The sequence below is a fragment of the Equus asinus genome, chromosome 13 (genome assembly GCF_041296235.1).
Source record: "Equus asinus isolate D_3611 breed Donkey chromosome 13, EquAss-T2T_v2, whole genome shotgun sequence".
Taxonomy (NCBI): Eukaryota; Metazoa; Chordata; class Mammalia; order Perissodactyla; family Equidae; genus Equus; species Equus asinus.
Window position 1 is genome coordinate 16,031,618 of NC_091802.1, and position 16,629 is coordinate 16,048,246.

Genomic DNA, 16,629 nt, shown 5'->3' on the forward strand with positions numbered 1-16,629 from the left:
CTGCAAACTTGCTCCTTGCCTGCCCGCACCTTGCGCAAAGCAAGCAGATCCCGGCCTGGCTGGCACCTCGCGGGCTCAGCCAAGTTGCAGAGAAACAAATGGCATCCCCAGCGCATTGGGCCATTCGGGCTGGGCCAGGAACTGTCGCCCGAGTCGGATCAATGCTACCCGCGCTGCAGGCTATGGGAAGGGCGCCACGATCGGCAAATGCCGGGAGTGGGGGTGACAGACTTGGTGCCCCGCTGTTGGGGATAAGCCCGAAGGGCCCTCCCAGCCGCCCTCCGCCCCAGCCAATGCCCTGCCTGGGCTTTCTCATAACAGCCAGCGTCTGGGGCAAAGCTCCGAACTCGCTCCCCCGACGGCGCCTGGAGTAAGAGGTTTTTTCCCGTCCAACGCTGAGCCAAACGCCCTTTTGGAAAAGTCCACCCCAAAGAAAACGGGAATTGAGCACGAGAGCGGAGGGAAGAGGAGGTGGCTCTGCCAGCCTTTACCTTTTCTCTTTATTCTGTTTTCGGGATTTGTGCAGGAGTCCGATGAGCACCACGGCGGCGCGGATCCCCGCCTTTCGGCAATGCATCCTGCCCGCCGGCTGGGACATGGCGAGGCCGCCGGCGGTGCCCGGCCGCGCCCTCGCCCTCGCCCGCCCGCCGCGCGCCCCCGCCGGCCCGGCTCCGCGCGCTCCGCGCCACCCGCTCCCGGCCCCTGCGCCCGCGCCCCGGCCCCGGCCGCCCGCCTCGCATGGGCCCCGCCCCGCCTAGGTGCGCCCCGGGGGTCAGGTGACTGGGCGCTCACTTCCCGGCGACCTTCAGCGTCTCCTCGGGGCCCGCCGGGCGGCCGGCGCCCGCACCCCCAGCGCGGGCATTTCCAAAGCTCGCTCGGGGCGCGGCCCGGACGGGCGGCTCCCGGGCTCTGGCTCAGACGCGCCGCCCGCGCCCGGGACCCCGCCCCGGCCCCGCCTCCCGTGCCCCGGCCCGGGGCGCCCCGGCTGCGGGCGGTTCAGGCGGCCCGGCCGCCAGCAGAGGGAGGCGGCCCGCTCGCGCTCAGCGCTCCCGGGGGCTCGGCGCCCGGGTTCGCCCTCTGCCTCGCGCCCAGACCCGCGTCCGGCCGGGCGGCCGGGCCTCCCGCCCTTGCCTCGCCTCTCCCTCTCGGTCCCCCACCCCCGCTAGCCGGGTCCTGGGCTCCCTCCCCAGGCAAAGGCGGCTGACGCGCTTTTCCAGCCCGGCCCTCCGGGATACTTCTCCGATGCTGTCACTGTCTTTAAAACAGAGGGAAAAAAAAACATGCACCGAGAGGAAACGCGCGTCCTCAGTCCAAACGAAACTGCCTTCGCGCGCGGGCACCACCGGGGGCCTTCCCCGCCCCAGGGACAGGCTGCCGGGCGGTTAGGGGGGCACCCGAGCCAAGCGCCCGGCGCCCGCCCTCCGGCCCTAGGCTCCCTGGCGTTTTGACTCAGCTGGATGCTACTTCCCAGCTTTCCCCAAGTCCAGGAAAGGATCGTCGTGGGAGTGGAGGGGTTCCCTCCAGCGTCGGCACCTACGTGGGCTGGGGTCAGCCCCTGGCTTAACATTTGTTTTCCCGGACCTGGAAGTTTGACACAACATAGGGTCGATGATCAATTTCACGGCTGCTACACCTCCGCCCCGCGTCCCGGGTTGCCAGGGAGACGCGGGGGGGCACCCCACTCCGCCAGACCCGGGGCCCCAGCGCTGGCCGCGGCGCACACCCTGCGTCCGTTCTTCCCCTCTTCCTGCACACCGCGCGCAAGCTTCCTCCTCACTTCAGAACGCAAAGACGGAGGGTCTCGCCAGTTCTTGGGAGAAGGACCCTGGCCTGGGGTGCTCGTAAGCACCCCTCACTCACTTACTTTTGCGGGGAGCCTAGCCCCTCTCACCACCCCCCACCCCACGCCCCGGAGTAACGGAGTAACGACTGGCTTTGCTTCTCCGTTCATTCCCCCCAGGGAAGGGAATCGGGCAAAGGGCTGGAAAGAATTAAAACAAGCCAATTAGTCCATCTTTGGAAGCAGCCCTGTTGGGTCCAAAGAGGTCCCTGAGGCAATTTGCCTTGTTTTTTACACAGTCTGGTGTTCAAGCAAGCAAGAAAATCCAGACAGGGAAGGGGACCTTGCTGGAGAGGGGTCAGGGGCGGCAAATGAAATTAAGGGCCTGAGGCCTCAGCCCGGCCTCTCCAATGGGCACAACATCTTGCTGGCATTGGAGTTGGGGTGGGGGGGAGGGAGGGAGCACAAGGGCGGTGCCAAAATATGACTGGTTTATTTATGATGCATCCATTAGCAATGGCCTCAGCCCCCTGAGCCCGCCTGGGTGTAGGGGGACCACAGATATAGCCATAGACATCTATTTATAGCCAGAGTGAGTGACCCAGGCGCCACCCCTGGGACTGCAGTTAGGCCGGCGGCAAGGACCACATCAGTAGTGACCTGAGAATCAGTCTGGAAAAAGAACTGGGAAATGAGCATCCTCGGTCTGGAAGAGGGCAGAGTCCCAGCACACGCAGCCCAGGGCTTCTCGGGCCTCTGGCAATACACAGAACCAAGAAGTTAGCTGATGGACTCCTTCAGCTAGATGGCAGGGCAGGTGCTGGGGGCACTGGCCATAGGTCTAGCCCAGCATGGGGTGTATTTTATGCACACACAGGGGTAGCTGCCCCTCAGATCAAGGCCTGACCACCTCCCAGGGAGGTGAGTGTGGATGGTTCCCACCCATCCCCCACTGCCTAGGAGATATTTTAGGTCAAGCACACACATCAGTGGGCAAGGGGCATTGGGATGAAGGCAAAAAATTTTTCCAACAAGCAGGTAACTTTATTCATTGTTGTTCTAGGGTTCCAGGCCCTCTCAGCAACTCTACAACCAAGATGTTTCCAGCCCCAATGTGGCTGAAAACACAAGGTTGTCCCCAAAAGACCATACATGATCTGATTCCTGGGGCCCTGAGAGGTAGAAGTTTCCAGGGGATGGGGGGGAGGCCTTCCTTCCGCCCACACCCCACACAGGAAACACCAAGGCCTAAGGACGCTCATCCATGGCAGAGAATGTCGTGGCCATCTATGCTAGACTTGCCCATTCCACCAACACATTTACTAATCACTTAGGATGTGTCCAGCTTTGTGCAAGAGACTAGGGTAAGAGAGAAACAGAAGACCATCCTTGCCCAGAACAGTCAGGGCTAACACCTACGGAACCACGAGACCATCCCATTCCCAGCTCCCTTGTGCCAAGTGACCCAGCCACTGTTCTCCAAAATTAGGCCGTTCACATACCACCTTCACACTTTCCCATCTTAAAACTTTACTACTCAGTTATTTACTTCTTATTTTGCTTTAATTAAATCGATTCACTTTTTTACTTAATCTTAAAAGAAAACATTACCACCCTAAATGAAAATCCATTATTATTTGTCCTTTATACCATGAAAATAAATACAAACGTATTAAATTTCAGCTCAATATACTGTTGCCTGACGAAAGCTCTGAGCCTGAAGCACCTTCACTAACAGAGAAAAACAGACAAGTGCAGGTGTCAGCCATACACTTGCGCCAAAGGAAGACACTGTCCTTGAAGAAATGATTAAGTTTGAAAGAGAACCGAAAGGGAACATTTTCACATTAGTGACTCGGAGGTGTCTTCTCAGGCCACACCCATGGGGCACTTTGAGGTGGACTGAGAAGGCTGGACATATCCAGACCAGCAGCTTATCCCCAGCAGTGTCCCAGCTCAAAGCCCCATTCCAGCCCATCCCTTCCCTAGCCCACAGGCCCTGAGAACAAAGTGCCAGGCAGCTGCCAGCCTGGGTCTCTGCCCCAATCTGGAGAGACCCAAAGGCTGAGGGGCCCTGGGGCAAGGGGAGGAGGGGACAAGGAAGTTAATCGAGAACAGAGGGCACAGCTGCACAGCCGTTCCTAAGGCACCAGTGGGGTGAGACACTCAGACACGCATGCTTGGTCCTGAAGAAAAGGGCCTTCTGTGCCTGGGAACCCGCTTCAGGAGACACATCCGTGTGAAACCAGGAATCAGTCAGCACCCAGGTCTCAGAGAGAGCCTGGAGCAAGCGCTCCCTCCCTCCCCGCCCCACCCCACCCCACCTCTGCCTCCCAGTGCCTCCGCTGCTCTGCAAAATGACTGCAACCCTTCTGGGCCAGGATTGGGCGTAGATGTGGGGCAAGAGGGGCTGTGGAGCCACGAGGTGGGACCTTTTATGTAAACCAGACGTCTTCAGATGCCTCGCCCCTCCCCTTCTGCAGGGGACAGTGTCCTCAGCCACCCCACGGATCACACAACCTTTGGAGCAATTCAAGAGTTATAAATATACAACTTCAGACCTGCTGGGGACAAGCCAGCACTCCCACTCTCTTATGCCTTTGGGGCACACCGATACACACACCAGCTCAGAGAAATCACTCGGAAGCCCCCCGGCTCACAGCTCTCTCTGCAGAGCACTCACACCTGTGCTCCTAAGGAAGTGGACTGACATTCGTTCTTGGCAGGTACATCAGCGCCCCCTGCTGGGGCCACAGTACAGTTGCTTCTGGGATACACCACGTGAGGAAAAAGAAAAGAGAAAGAGGAGAGAAAGGGGGAGAGAGAAGGCAGGGAGGGAAAGAGGGAGGGAGAGAGAGAGAGGAGGGGGGATGGAGGGAAAGATTGGGAAGATCATTTGAGGTGGGGAAGCAGTTTCTATTTTGAAAACAGAGACATACAGGAGGGGTCTTTGCCAACATGTTGACCCCTCTCCCAGCTCCTAACCCTCCCTTTCAGACCCTCACCCACCCTGAAGGGGTCTATCCCACCACAACAGGGTCCTTCAGCAACAGGCCATGCCCAGGTCGGGCTGGGAGGCCTCGAGACAAGCCTCGGGAACCACAGCTCAGCCGTACTTTCCCGGAGCTTATCATACCAAACAGAGGATCTGCCGAGAAACTGGCTCAGATGCTGGAAACGGATCTGGGTGACTTGTGTGGCATTTCCGAGCTCCAGGGAAAGGAAACCATGCCCGAGGAAACCCACAGCTCCCACTCAGTGGCAGGCATCCAGCCCTTGGGCTGCACATCATTTGGTACCCAGAACCTGCAATGCATGGTGTCAATCAGAACTGTGCTGACTTCTCGTTCAGGGGTTACAAAAGGGGTAGGAGGAGGAAGAAAGGAGTTCCTCATCTACTTCTTGGGTCATTGGAGGTATTTAAAATATTTCTTTTTGGTTCATTTATGGAATTTTGAATCTATGAATTTAAGTGATACAACTATAATTTCTCCCACAGTAGAAACATTCAAAAGGATTCTTCTGTGTGTGCAATTTCTGACAAACATGAAAAAGTGAATTTTGCAAAGAGGTTGCCCAGGGGTCATTGCAGAGACGCAGGAGCCCGTGAGGCCAAGGCCGAGGGCTCCGTAGCCTACAGCACAATCGTCTCGCCCCCAGGGTCCCCGGCCCCTACCTCATAGATTATCAGGCCTCCCCAATTCCTGCTACCACTGAAGCCACTTCCAACCCTAGGGTTTCTGGGGCTGAGTGGAAAAGCGGGGAGGGAAGCTGTCTTTCCACAATATTAGCAACATTGCTTAGCAACATCTTTCAAAGCAAGAACAGGCAGACTCTCCAAAAACCTATTCAGTTTGGCTCTACAGAGAACAGAGTGGTTTCTTATACATGGATTATTTATATACTATTTTATATGCCCAGGGATGCCTTCTGTGCCTGGCTTCCTCGGGAGATGACGTATTACACTTGAAACTTCCAGTCAACAGAGCTTTGAGTAGCAAAACTTTTGTTTGTTTGCTTGCTTTTATTGTAATGACCTTGGCTAGAAAATTCTCTAAAATATCTCACATATTTTGGTCCTTTTTAAAGACAGGTTTAATGTAACCTTTTCTTGGTGACTCAGAGCCATTATTATCAATACCACCTACTGTCCTGAGCCAACACTCCTTATGAACTAACAGGCCATTGAAGTGAGGACCCATTTGTCCCTATACTTGATGACCTCAGCTAGCTGTGGTGCAAAGATGCTACCGTGAAGAAAAACTAAAAGACCCCTCAGACAAACCGGAACTAGAATCCCATCTCCAGTTTTTACTGTCTCAGTGGCCTTGGGTTAGAAATTTAATCTCTCAGAGCCTCGGTTTCATCATCTGGAAAATGGGAATAACAACAGTGCCATCCTCGTAGGGTTCTTACAAGGAGCACGCATGGTCCACACAAAGATTTATAGGAAAGTGTTCATAGCAGCTTTATTCAAACTGTGGTATATCCACATGTGGAATAGCACACAGCAATAAAAAGGAACAAAATACTGACACACGCAACAACATGGCTGAATTTCAAAGGCATTATGCTGAGTGACAGAAGCCAGATACAAAAAATATTCACTGTATGATTCTATTTAAGCAAAGTTTTAAAACAGACAATCTAAGGTGCAAAAAAGTAGAACAGTGGTTGCCTCTGGGGGTGGGGACTTCTCTGGCAAGATGGAAACGTTCTATATCAGGATAGGGTGGTGGCATCCGTTTGTCCAAAATGTATAAGATTTGTGCATTTCAACGTATGTAAACTTTACCTGAAAAAGGAACTGAAATTAATCATAAAAGTGGTAATAATAGAGTGGGGTGTGCAGTGGGGGGTAGAGATGAAACAAGAATGGCAGAATGTTGATAATTGTGGAGGGGCGGGTCATGACACTATTCTGTTTATATGCTTGACATTTTCATGATAAAAAGTAAAAGAAAACGTTCATAGTGGGGAAAAGGGTTAATGGTGATTATATCTGGAAGTATGCTGATTTTTGTCTTTGTATTTTTTCTTCGATTTACACATTTATAAGGACTCCAGATTAATTTCATAAATAAGTAAGAAGGTGGATATGATCCTCAATTAAATGAGAATGCACACGCAGCACCTGGTAAGTGCTCTTTAAGTGGCCTTTCTCGCTGTGCTGTTTTGAGTCCTTGCTCACAGTGGCCGCTCAGTGGGAATCCAAAAACCAAGCTTGACAGAAATGAGAGAGAGCATCTGAGGGTTTTCCAACCCTGACTTGAGAACCTCTCTCTCTCTCCTCCTTCTCACGTGTCTGTACAAGGGTTTTTAGAAAGACTGAGGTGTGTTCACTCACACAGACACCGCGGTCCCATTTAGGATTTAGGTGGCCAGTGCACTGAGTTTGAATTCCCAGCACACTCCACTGGGTGTGTGTGTGTGCGTGTGTGTATGCACAAGGTACCAAGGAGAGTGTGCAAGCCGGACCAGACGCGGCAGGGGCACTGACTTCACCAACACAAAATTCACCATGTGGTTTGCAGATCACTCACATGCCGGGTCAACAAAATTCATAGGTTAGGGCCCCATCTACTTGATTCCTGATCAATTCTTTTTTTTTTTTTTTTTCTGTTGTCTGAACTAATCTCTTGCTTCTATGAGTCCGTGAAGAACTCTGGGTTGGATACTCCTTTCTAGAGGGAAACTGCCCCATTGGTGGGCGTAATCAGACCCTTTCTACCCAGCCAGAAACAGAGTTTCCTTCACTACGGACTCTGGACTCTAACTCATTGATGTGTGAATGACTTTTTCCGCACGCTGTCATTAAGTCCTTTTAGCCTTAAAGACAAACACAAAGCTTATCTTCCTTGTTGACACAGGACCCTCTCCCCCAGCTCTGAGCCTCCCACTGAGCAGCTGTGTCTACAATTCGCAGGCTTTCTCCCAGGTCTGCTTTCTGGGGCCTTGCCACCCTTCCCATCAGGAAAGTTCTTCCAGCTGTCTAGCCTGCATCATTCCTGTTGTAATGTAAGCTCTCCTGGTGAGCAACTCCCCTTCACGCTTAGGGAAAAACGCCATTTCGTTCCTACTCTCTTAACCTCCCTCAAGTCCCAAGGCGGCTTCAGAAACTTTCCCTTCACCCTAAGGCTCCAAACTCTCTGCTTCCTCCCCTTTCTCCCCTGCCCCAGCCCCCTCGCTCAGAGTCACAAGGCAGGACCAGGGGCTGCGTGGGTCACAATGATGGGTCACAGCTAATAACTAAGGGACCAAAATTTCCCCTTTGTTTCCTTCTTCTGAATACATTAGAGCAGCATCAAGGTTATGGAGAGCCGGGCTCAGGAGCCAGCTTTGTGAGAACCGCATCCATCGCCCCGTCGTGCAGGGGTCACGTGGGGAGGGTGTTCTGAGAGCGTCTCCAGGCAAGCCCAGTAGTGCCCTCCGTGTGGCCCCGTGTCAGCTATGAGAATTGCTGTCTTCACGATGCTAAGCCAGCAAGGGTCCTGTGTTTCTTGGAGCACCTGGGGTGGAAACAGTCTCAATGCACCCCACCCGGCAGGTCAGCAGGATGCTGGAAACAAGTGTAGGCAATTAATCGACAGTGTAATGTAACGAAACGATCCAAATGGGAAATTAACAGCGCTGCCTTCTCAGCTGTTGACCTGTCCCAAAAGAATGTCCCCTCCCCAGAGAGGGCTTCCTTGACCACTCACCCAAAGTACATCCCTCTTGGTTATTCTGCATCTAGCCCCCGGTTTGTTTCACGGCAATTATTCTAGCTTGGGGCAGGGGTGGGGTGTTTGTTTTTTATTGATGTGTCTGTTTGCTAGGTTTTTTTGGTCTCTTTGCCCCAGTGGAATGTAAATCCGATGGGGGCAGACACCGTGTATGTGTTAGCCATCGCCATCACGTCCCCATACCCCACCCAACTCCGTGCCCAGGATGGCATCGGACAAACTCTAACCCTCAAAAAATATCGTTGGAAGGAAGGAGGGTAGGAGGGGAAAAGAAAAGAGTAAGGGAGAGCACCCTTCCGGGAGGATCATATATCCTGGAGTCTGAGCTTTTCTGACCCCAGAAAATCTTCCAGGCTTTCGACTTGATGGAATTGGGTTTGCCGGAGGGGAGGGCAGAGCATCGAGGTCCCAAGGCTGGAGACCCACCCTCCTCCCTCACCCTCTCACAGGTGAGAAAACTCAGATGGGGTGGCTAAAAGGATGCCGACTTAGAAGCCCCACGCCCCGCCGGCGCGGCCATGTGAGTCTCACAAGGAGAAACTTCAAAGCAGCCAAGGTCTCCTTCAGGGCACCCAAAAGTCCCCCCAGCTTTTAGACAACCCTGGGGGGTGGGGGAGGCTCCAAAACTACTGTATTTCCTGCCAACCCTAGAGGGATTTAAGCATTTCTGGAAAAATAAAGGAGTGTAATTAGTTTCACATCCAAGGCTGGTGGCCAATTCCCTACCCATCACCAAGCATGAGCCCCAGGGCCAGACGGAGCTTTCAGGGTTGGCCCTGACCAGCTGGGGACCTGGACAGACCCCTCCTCCCCTCTACCAACATGAGAAGGATACGAATACCACCCCGGGTGGTAGAGTAAATGTTTGTGGAAGGGCCTATCTGACCCAGAGTGATAGAGAAGTTTGAGACTCAGATGGCCCGTCTGCACAGGACACTGCTACAGGCTCCCTCTGACTCAGGCTTCTGTGTCCTTAGAGATGCTATGGGGACAGGAGGACCAGGGGAAAGGTCGTGCCCCAGGGAGGCCTCACACCCATGCCTGGGTGGCCACGGCTCTTCTAGGCTGTGTCTGGGGCTTCTCGGGGGCCACATCTTGACACTGCCCATGAATATACCCCCTGCTTCCCATTCTGTCTTAAAAGGACTTTGGGACCAGGCCAGGAGGTGAGCCTGAGACCCATGCGTTTTCCCAGCACCTATTCTCAATATCTTCCGCCTCCAGAGTTTCTCTAACATCTATCACTCAAGGACGGCTCTTCTGATTTTTGAAATGTCCACATACCTCCTGTACCATTTATCTATGTAATGTTTTTCTTTAAATAAACTTTCTTCTTTAAACAAATGTTTTTAAAAGATTTGACATTAATCCTATGAATGGAAGGTAATTATAAAAGTAAATATAATATCCTACTCCTTGGGTGTGGGCTGTGCACAGTGACCTCCTTCCAAAGGGTACAGTATATTCCGGGGGAACAAAGAGTAACTTTGCAGTGGAGAAACAAGACAAATACTGCCTTAGCCAGGTGATCAAGGCCAACGTCAACAGTGGTAGGTCGTGTTGATAGCATGCACCTTTGATATGATGGGATGAAAAGGGCACTTTAACGGGATGTAATGTACAGCATAGGGCATATAGTCAATAATGTTGTAACAATTTTGTATGGTGACAGATGGTAACTAGATGTATCATGGTGATCACTTTATAATGTATAAAAATATTGAATCACTATGTTGTACACCTGGAACTAACATAATAGTTTATGTCAATTATACTCCCACTTAAAAAAAAAGAAAGAAAATGGTACTTTGCCTCTGTGGTCTTCCTCCCAAAACCCCCAAACCTCAGCCTAATCATGAGAAAAACATCAGATGAATCTCAGTTGAGGGGCATCCTGTAATCCACCTCACCATCAAAAGCAAGCAGAATCTGAGAAACTCCCCCAGCCAAGAAGAACCTAAGGAGACATGGCAACTGAATGCAATGTGGGATTCAGACGGGATCCTCGGACAGAAAAAGGACCTTAGAGAAAAATTAAGAAAGTCCGAATAAGCTATGGCCTTCAGGTGATAATAACATATCAATATTGGTTCATCAATTACAGCAAATGTACCATACTGATCCAAGATGTTGACAATAGGGGAAACTGGGTTATGGGGCATATGGGAACTCTCTGTACCATCTTCTCAATTTTTCTATAAATCTACAACAGTCCTAAAAAAAAAATTCTACTTTTTAAAAAGTAAGTATAATGAAAATTAAACAGTGTTATTACAATCTAGCTAGCGAGACCCTGTTGCCTGCCCAAGGCCCTGAGCCTGAGACCCTCTCTCCATCAATAAGGGACATTAGCAAATGTTACAGAGTGTGAAAGACATATGAGCACCTAACTGAGCTCTTCTCCCTGAGGCTGCAAGGAGCACTGAAGGAGAACTGAAAAGGGAATGGCTTTCTCCCTGGTGATCAGCGTCAGGCAATGCTGTGTCTTTGCACCACCTAATGTCGCCTTTCCCAGTTCCAACTTGAGAATCACTGTGCCAGCCCATGTACTTCCACCTTCCTCCTCTGGGGCTCAGAGAATGAGCAGAGGGCTCCGACGGTCCCCTTGTGGGACAGTGCTCTGCTCCATTCTAGGGTCACCTGAGGAGAAATTATCCCACTCATCCTGTGGGGTCCGGGGCAGGTCACCTTCCCGACTGTCTGGGGAGCAGCTCCAAGAATAGGCCCTGCCACCCTGAAGCAGGAGCATCAGCTCAGAGGGCATGAACACCACACCCTCAGTGGAGCACTTTATAGTCATAAGCACTTTCACACCTGTTACTCCACTGGATACTTACAGCTCTGTAACGAAGGAATATTCATATCATCCCCATTTGCTGGATGAGTACACTGAGACCCAGAGAGGTTAACTCTTCTGTCCAGGATCACACAGCTACTAAGAAGCAGAGCTGGGACCCAGACACAAATGGTCTCCATAGACACTGACTTCCACAAAATCCAAAATGAAGAGGACTAGAGACCCCAGGAGATTAGGCAATGACTCAACCAATCAGAGGCTCACCATGCCTGTCATCAGATGAAGTAGAATCTGCTTCTCTGCCTGCTCAGTACCCAGGCCCCTTCTTCTGGTTGACAGATGTTGATTTTCCCTTGGAGAGTACCCTGACACCACTGGTGGTTTTTGTGGTTCAGTTGGGGCTGTCCCTTTCTTAACCTAATTATCCTGAGCTCTAGGGTGGGTACACGGTCCAGGCCTGACCAATCCATGTATTCTATTCACAAGGCCACAGTGATTGCTTCAGGGATGAGCATATAAACCTACTTGGTCCAAACAGGGTAAACACCTATGTTTCTGCTGGCACCATAGAAAGAAGCAGCTTGCTACACCCTGGGGTTTCCAAAGTTGGTGGCTGTCTTATGAGAGGAGAGCTGCCTGTGAATGAAGTGAATGCAGAGGAAAGCAGAGCCAAGAGATAGGAACAGATTGTCTGATGACATTTTCTGACCCACCTGGATCCAGCTATTCCTGAAGCCAGTTTTCTTAAACTTATCAATTATAAGAGTTTTCTTAGATTTGTTTCTACTTTTGGTATCCCTTTTTTTTTCTTAAGCCAGTTTGACTTAGATTTCTGTCACTAGTAGCCTAGTTGATTAACATACCAGATCTCTACCCAATGGGCAATGAAACACTTGAAGGAGCAAAATAACAGCTTTAGACAACTAAGAAGGCCACATCACTCCTTCACCCAAGGGGACCATCCCCCAAAGTGGGCCATGGATAAGACTCCCCAGGAGGAGCCCCTGGAGCTGCTTCCTCAATGCAAACAGACCTGGATGCACCAACCCAGCCCATGAGCAACAGGTGTGGGGGCAGTCCCCCTGACCCTACTCAAGGGGAAGGCAAGGTGGCACAAATCTGAACATGCAGATAAAACAGAATTTCTCTCTTTCTCTTTGCTGTCAGCATGCAGGTCGCTTATTTCATCTTTCTTCAGTAAAATCAAGGACTTTTCAAGGAAAATGTTGAAAAAAAAGGAACATTCAGACAAATCCAAAATGTAGGACATTCTACAAAACAACTTTGCCAGGTCTGCTGTTCTATATTTAAAGAGACTAAAGAGGTGTGACAACCCAGTGCAACGAGTGACCATTAATAATAAATCAATAACATAATCTAATATACAATCCATATTTAAATTTGGGAAACGTTTAGATACGAACTGTACATTGTTATATTATTAAATTAATATTAATTTTCTTATACATGATAATAGTATTGTAGTTATGTCAGAACATGACAGTATTTGGAGGAAACATCTGCTGAAGTATTTAGGTACGAAGTATCATGATGTCTGCCACTCACTTTCTCTGTTTTACTATCATTGTACAGAGAACAACGGCGGTAAACGTCAATAAGTGGTGAAGCTCGGTGAATACAGGTCTCATTGCACTAGTCTCATTTTTGCATAGGTTGGTCATTTTCAAAACAAAAAGTGGAAAAAAACCTACATCACCCTTGCCTATACCTGTCCTCAAATCTTCACATACCTAGCGCACACGTGCAGTGACCGCATGTGTACACACATGCACGCATGCATTCTGCAACACAGCAGACTGGTGTGCAAAGAGAACTGGGCCAGAGTCAGCAGAACCAGCTTCTGGAGCAGATCTGTCCTCTCATTATCTGTACATCCCTTTCCTAGTCTGTTTTCTCAGCTACAAAACCAGGGCTGAAGCTTCCATACACACGCACGAGATGCAGTATGAGCACTGAGGCGGATGGAGTAGTATAGTTCTTAGGGGTTAGGAACTGAAGGCAGAGGCCTAGATGAGATAGTCCTTTCTACCTTAAGGTCCTTTCTAAGGAGGGGGGTGTGGGTGACAGAGACTGTCTCCAAGGTCACCCCTTCCCACCCAACTGCCCAGTTCTCAGGGGACCCAGTCCTTAGAACTTGACCTTGCGTATGAGATTGACAGGCAACACTCGTGGACTAGCCCAAAGAGAATCAGCCTCCTGGTTCCATCAGCAAAGGAAGCGCATTTGGGATCTAAGCTGTGGCTAACCAAGGACCCCTCAGGGCAGAACCTGTGCCTTAATAACTGTGAAAGGAGGAGAAGCCAAGGCCAGCCCCTCTGAACTTGGCTGAGGAAGTCAGCGCATTCAGTCTCACAGTCAACTTGCTAGCCACCTCTCTGGTCAAAAAGACCTCCCTGGTTTCCTGGGGCTTCTGAAAAGGGAGAGGTTGAGGATATTCTCAACAAAGACCATCCCGCAAAGACCCCAGGCAGGTGCAGGAACTTCAGAGGGCAACAGTCCGCTGACTTACAAGGCCTGCGCTGGTCTGGGCAGAGGGGTGGCGGGGCATTGCACAGCTGGAGAAACTCAGAGGGCGTGAAATCAGAGAAATGCAATCACAACGAAGAGATAGGACATTTCAGCCAACAGACTGGCAAAATCTACATGCCTGCTAGTGGTGGGGGCAGAAACTAGAGGGCACTTTAGCAGTACGATTAAAATAAAGTCACCTACCCTATCACCTAGCAAATATGACCTCTAAGATTTACTCAAATCTAGAGACACACTCTCAGTATGTATAGAGACCAGTACGAGTACATTCACTGCAGCACTTTCCATAAGACTAAAAAAATACCAGAAACTACCATTTAGAGGGGACTGATAAGTAGGACGTCATATATTCAAAACCTAGATACTATACAATGGTTAGAAGGAACGAGCTAAATCTATAGGTATGGACATCCATGGTTACTTAAGATGCATGTAAAAATATTTTTTAAATATCTAGACAAATATACACCAAACACTGAGCAGTCACTTCTCTGGGGAAGAGAGGAGGGGCGTGGCATTGCTGCCCAGGGAAGACTTCACCCTTAACATTCCAGGGTTTTCTAAGGTATTCATATATTACTCGTGTAATACAAAATTAAGCTTCTTAAAAGAATCATCAATTTCTAAAAGTCAATCCACATAGTGAAATACTATACAGTTATAAAAAAAAATGAGGGAGGAGGAGGAGAACAGGCTTTCAGTGGATGGAAATGGAAAGATCTACCAGACATGTTCTCCAGCGAGAAAAGTAAGATGTCAAACAGCATTGTGTGGGATATTACCTTTTATGTAAGAAATGGAGATGAGAAGAATGTGTTTATATTATATAGGAACACAGAAGCACTGGAAAGAACCTGAGAGGTGGATTTAAGGAGGTGACAGGGTGGATTGGAGCAGGAACAAATATTCTCACCATATATATTTTTATATCATTTCAGGTTTTGGACTAAATATGTACAAATATGAGTACTATCCAAAATAGATTGTAAATAAATGAATAGCACCGGTCATACTTTAGACAGCATCGCGGAAACACTCAGCATTAGTCATAAACGCAGAAGTTGAGACCCTTTGGGCCAGTTATTCCATTCTTGGGATTACATCCTAAGGAAATAATTTCTGCACATGCAAGAAACTACACACGCCAAGATGGTTGTTCCAGTGGTATTCCTGGGAGTGGAGAATTTGAAGCAACATAAATGCCCACTCAGAGGGGATCAGTTCATTTCTTTCTGCCCTGGAGACAAGGCTGCCGGGCAGTTGGTGGGCTTTCTCCCTCAGATGCTCCTCCACACCGGTTCCTCTCGCACAGGGGCCAAACATGGGTGTCAGGACAATGACAAGTTAGTGCAGGTGGCCAACCTTCAGGTGAACGGAATGGCTGATGATGGCACAGGTGGAATCCACTGACGCTCAGGATTTCCAGCCGTGAGCCTCACGCTGAAAGCTGCAGGTTGCCCAGCTCCACCCTCCAAATTCCCGTTTCGCGGGTCGGGGGTAGAGCCCAGGAATCTGCATTTTAACAAGTACCCCAGGCAGTCCACTTTGAGAACCGCTGACCTACCTCAATGCAAACTTGTAAGTAATTTCTGTGTTAGGAAGAGAGGATCAATTACAGGAGCTTTTTGGTCCGTTTTCTGAATATTTTCTTTAACCTTGTGTTATCTTTCCAGCAACAACACAGACCTGCGCGCATGGAGAATCATTTTGTATTTAAGCACAAGCATGGGAAGGTGAGTTCTGCTGGAAGCAAGTGTCTGGGTCCTGTTTTCTGGGCAAACCAGGGAGCTCTATATATTATTCTAATAACACGTTACCATCTATTGCTGTTATATTAACTTCAATTAGTTAATAATATATTGTAAGTATAAACATATTATGGTTAATAAATAATAATTATTATTACAGCAAGCAATTTCATTGCATTTATCATGTGTACTGTTGGAAACACCTTCTACATGTTGGCTCAACTAACCCTCACGACAACCTACACGGTGTTACTACTCTCACTCCCACTTGACAGTGTAGCAGCCGAGAGACAGCAAGGTTAATGATTGCCCAGGGCCCATGGTAAGGTGCAGAGCTGGACTCCTCGCCAGCAGGAGGCTGTAAGGGACCACACTCCTAACCGCTGTGCTCACCCAACAGCCTTAACCTTGACAGATGACAGCCAGAGGTCAACACCAGGCTGCGGCCAGTTCGCTCTCCACTGAGAAATCACTCAAAGGGCATGTCCTAAATGTGGGGTAGGGTAGACGCTTTATCTTTGTCGACTAAAATGACCCTTTCGTAACAGTCCTGGCGGTAGGCTCTCCTGCGGTTTCATGCCATCTGTTTTGCTGTCCCGTTCTCCCGTCTCAGCTCAAGCCCTGGTTCCCACTGTCAGGGGTGAGTTGCTGGAGGTGAGCCAGGAGAAGCACTGGGAGGTGGGCCTGAGGGGTGCTGGATGAGGGGTCCCAGAAACATTCTCTACTGATGGGGTCACTCCCCAAGCCCTGGCCTTCCCTTTCATGGAGAACAGAAGCCCCGGGAAGGAGGGGTAGGCACAGAGAAACGGAGGGGCGTCTCCCTGACCCTCCTCACCGGGCCCTCCACCTGAACCACCTCAGGAAAGCGAGAAATTAATCTTTGAGACAGGAACCAGCTGCACCAGGGCACAGTGGGAGAGGGGAGGAGCAGAGATTGAAGAGAGAGTAAGAGAAACAAAGGGAGAGGAAAGACACAGAACCCAGAAACGGGGAGGGAACAGTCACCAGTGGAGACATGAGCAAAGAAAC

At 50.2% G+C, this 16,629-nt stretch overlaps 1 protein-coding gene across 18 annotated transcripts in view; it reads right to left on the bottom strand.

Annotated features, from left to right (window-relative positions):
• The window catches only part of RAP1GAP2 (RAP1 GTPase activating protein 2), a 210,790-nt gene that overhangs the window by 134,073 nt on the left and 60,088 nt on the right, over positions 1–16,629 (bottom strand). Inside the window, exon 1 of one of the 18 annotated variants that reach the window (XM_044744612.2) lies at positions 492–1,160. The exons of 14 other annotated variants lie outside the window; for them this stretch is intronic. In XM_044744612.2, coding sequence (XP_044600547.1) covers positions 492–598 — 107 coding nt within the window. In that variant the 5' untranslated portion in view covers positions 599–1,160. Of the gene's footprint in view, positions 1–491; positions 1,161–16,629 lie in introns of those variants that run through there. 3 more of the 18 variants (XM_044744609.2, XM_070482587.1, XM_014826943.3) reach the window with 3 other exon arrangements.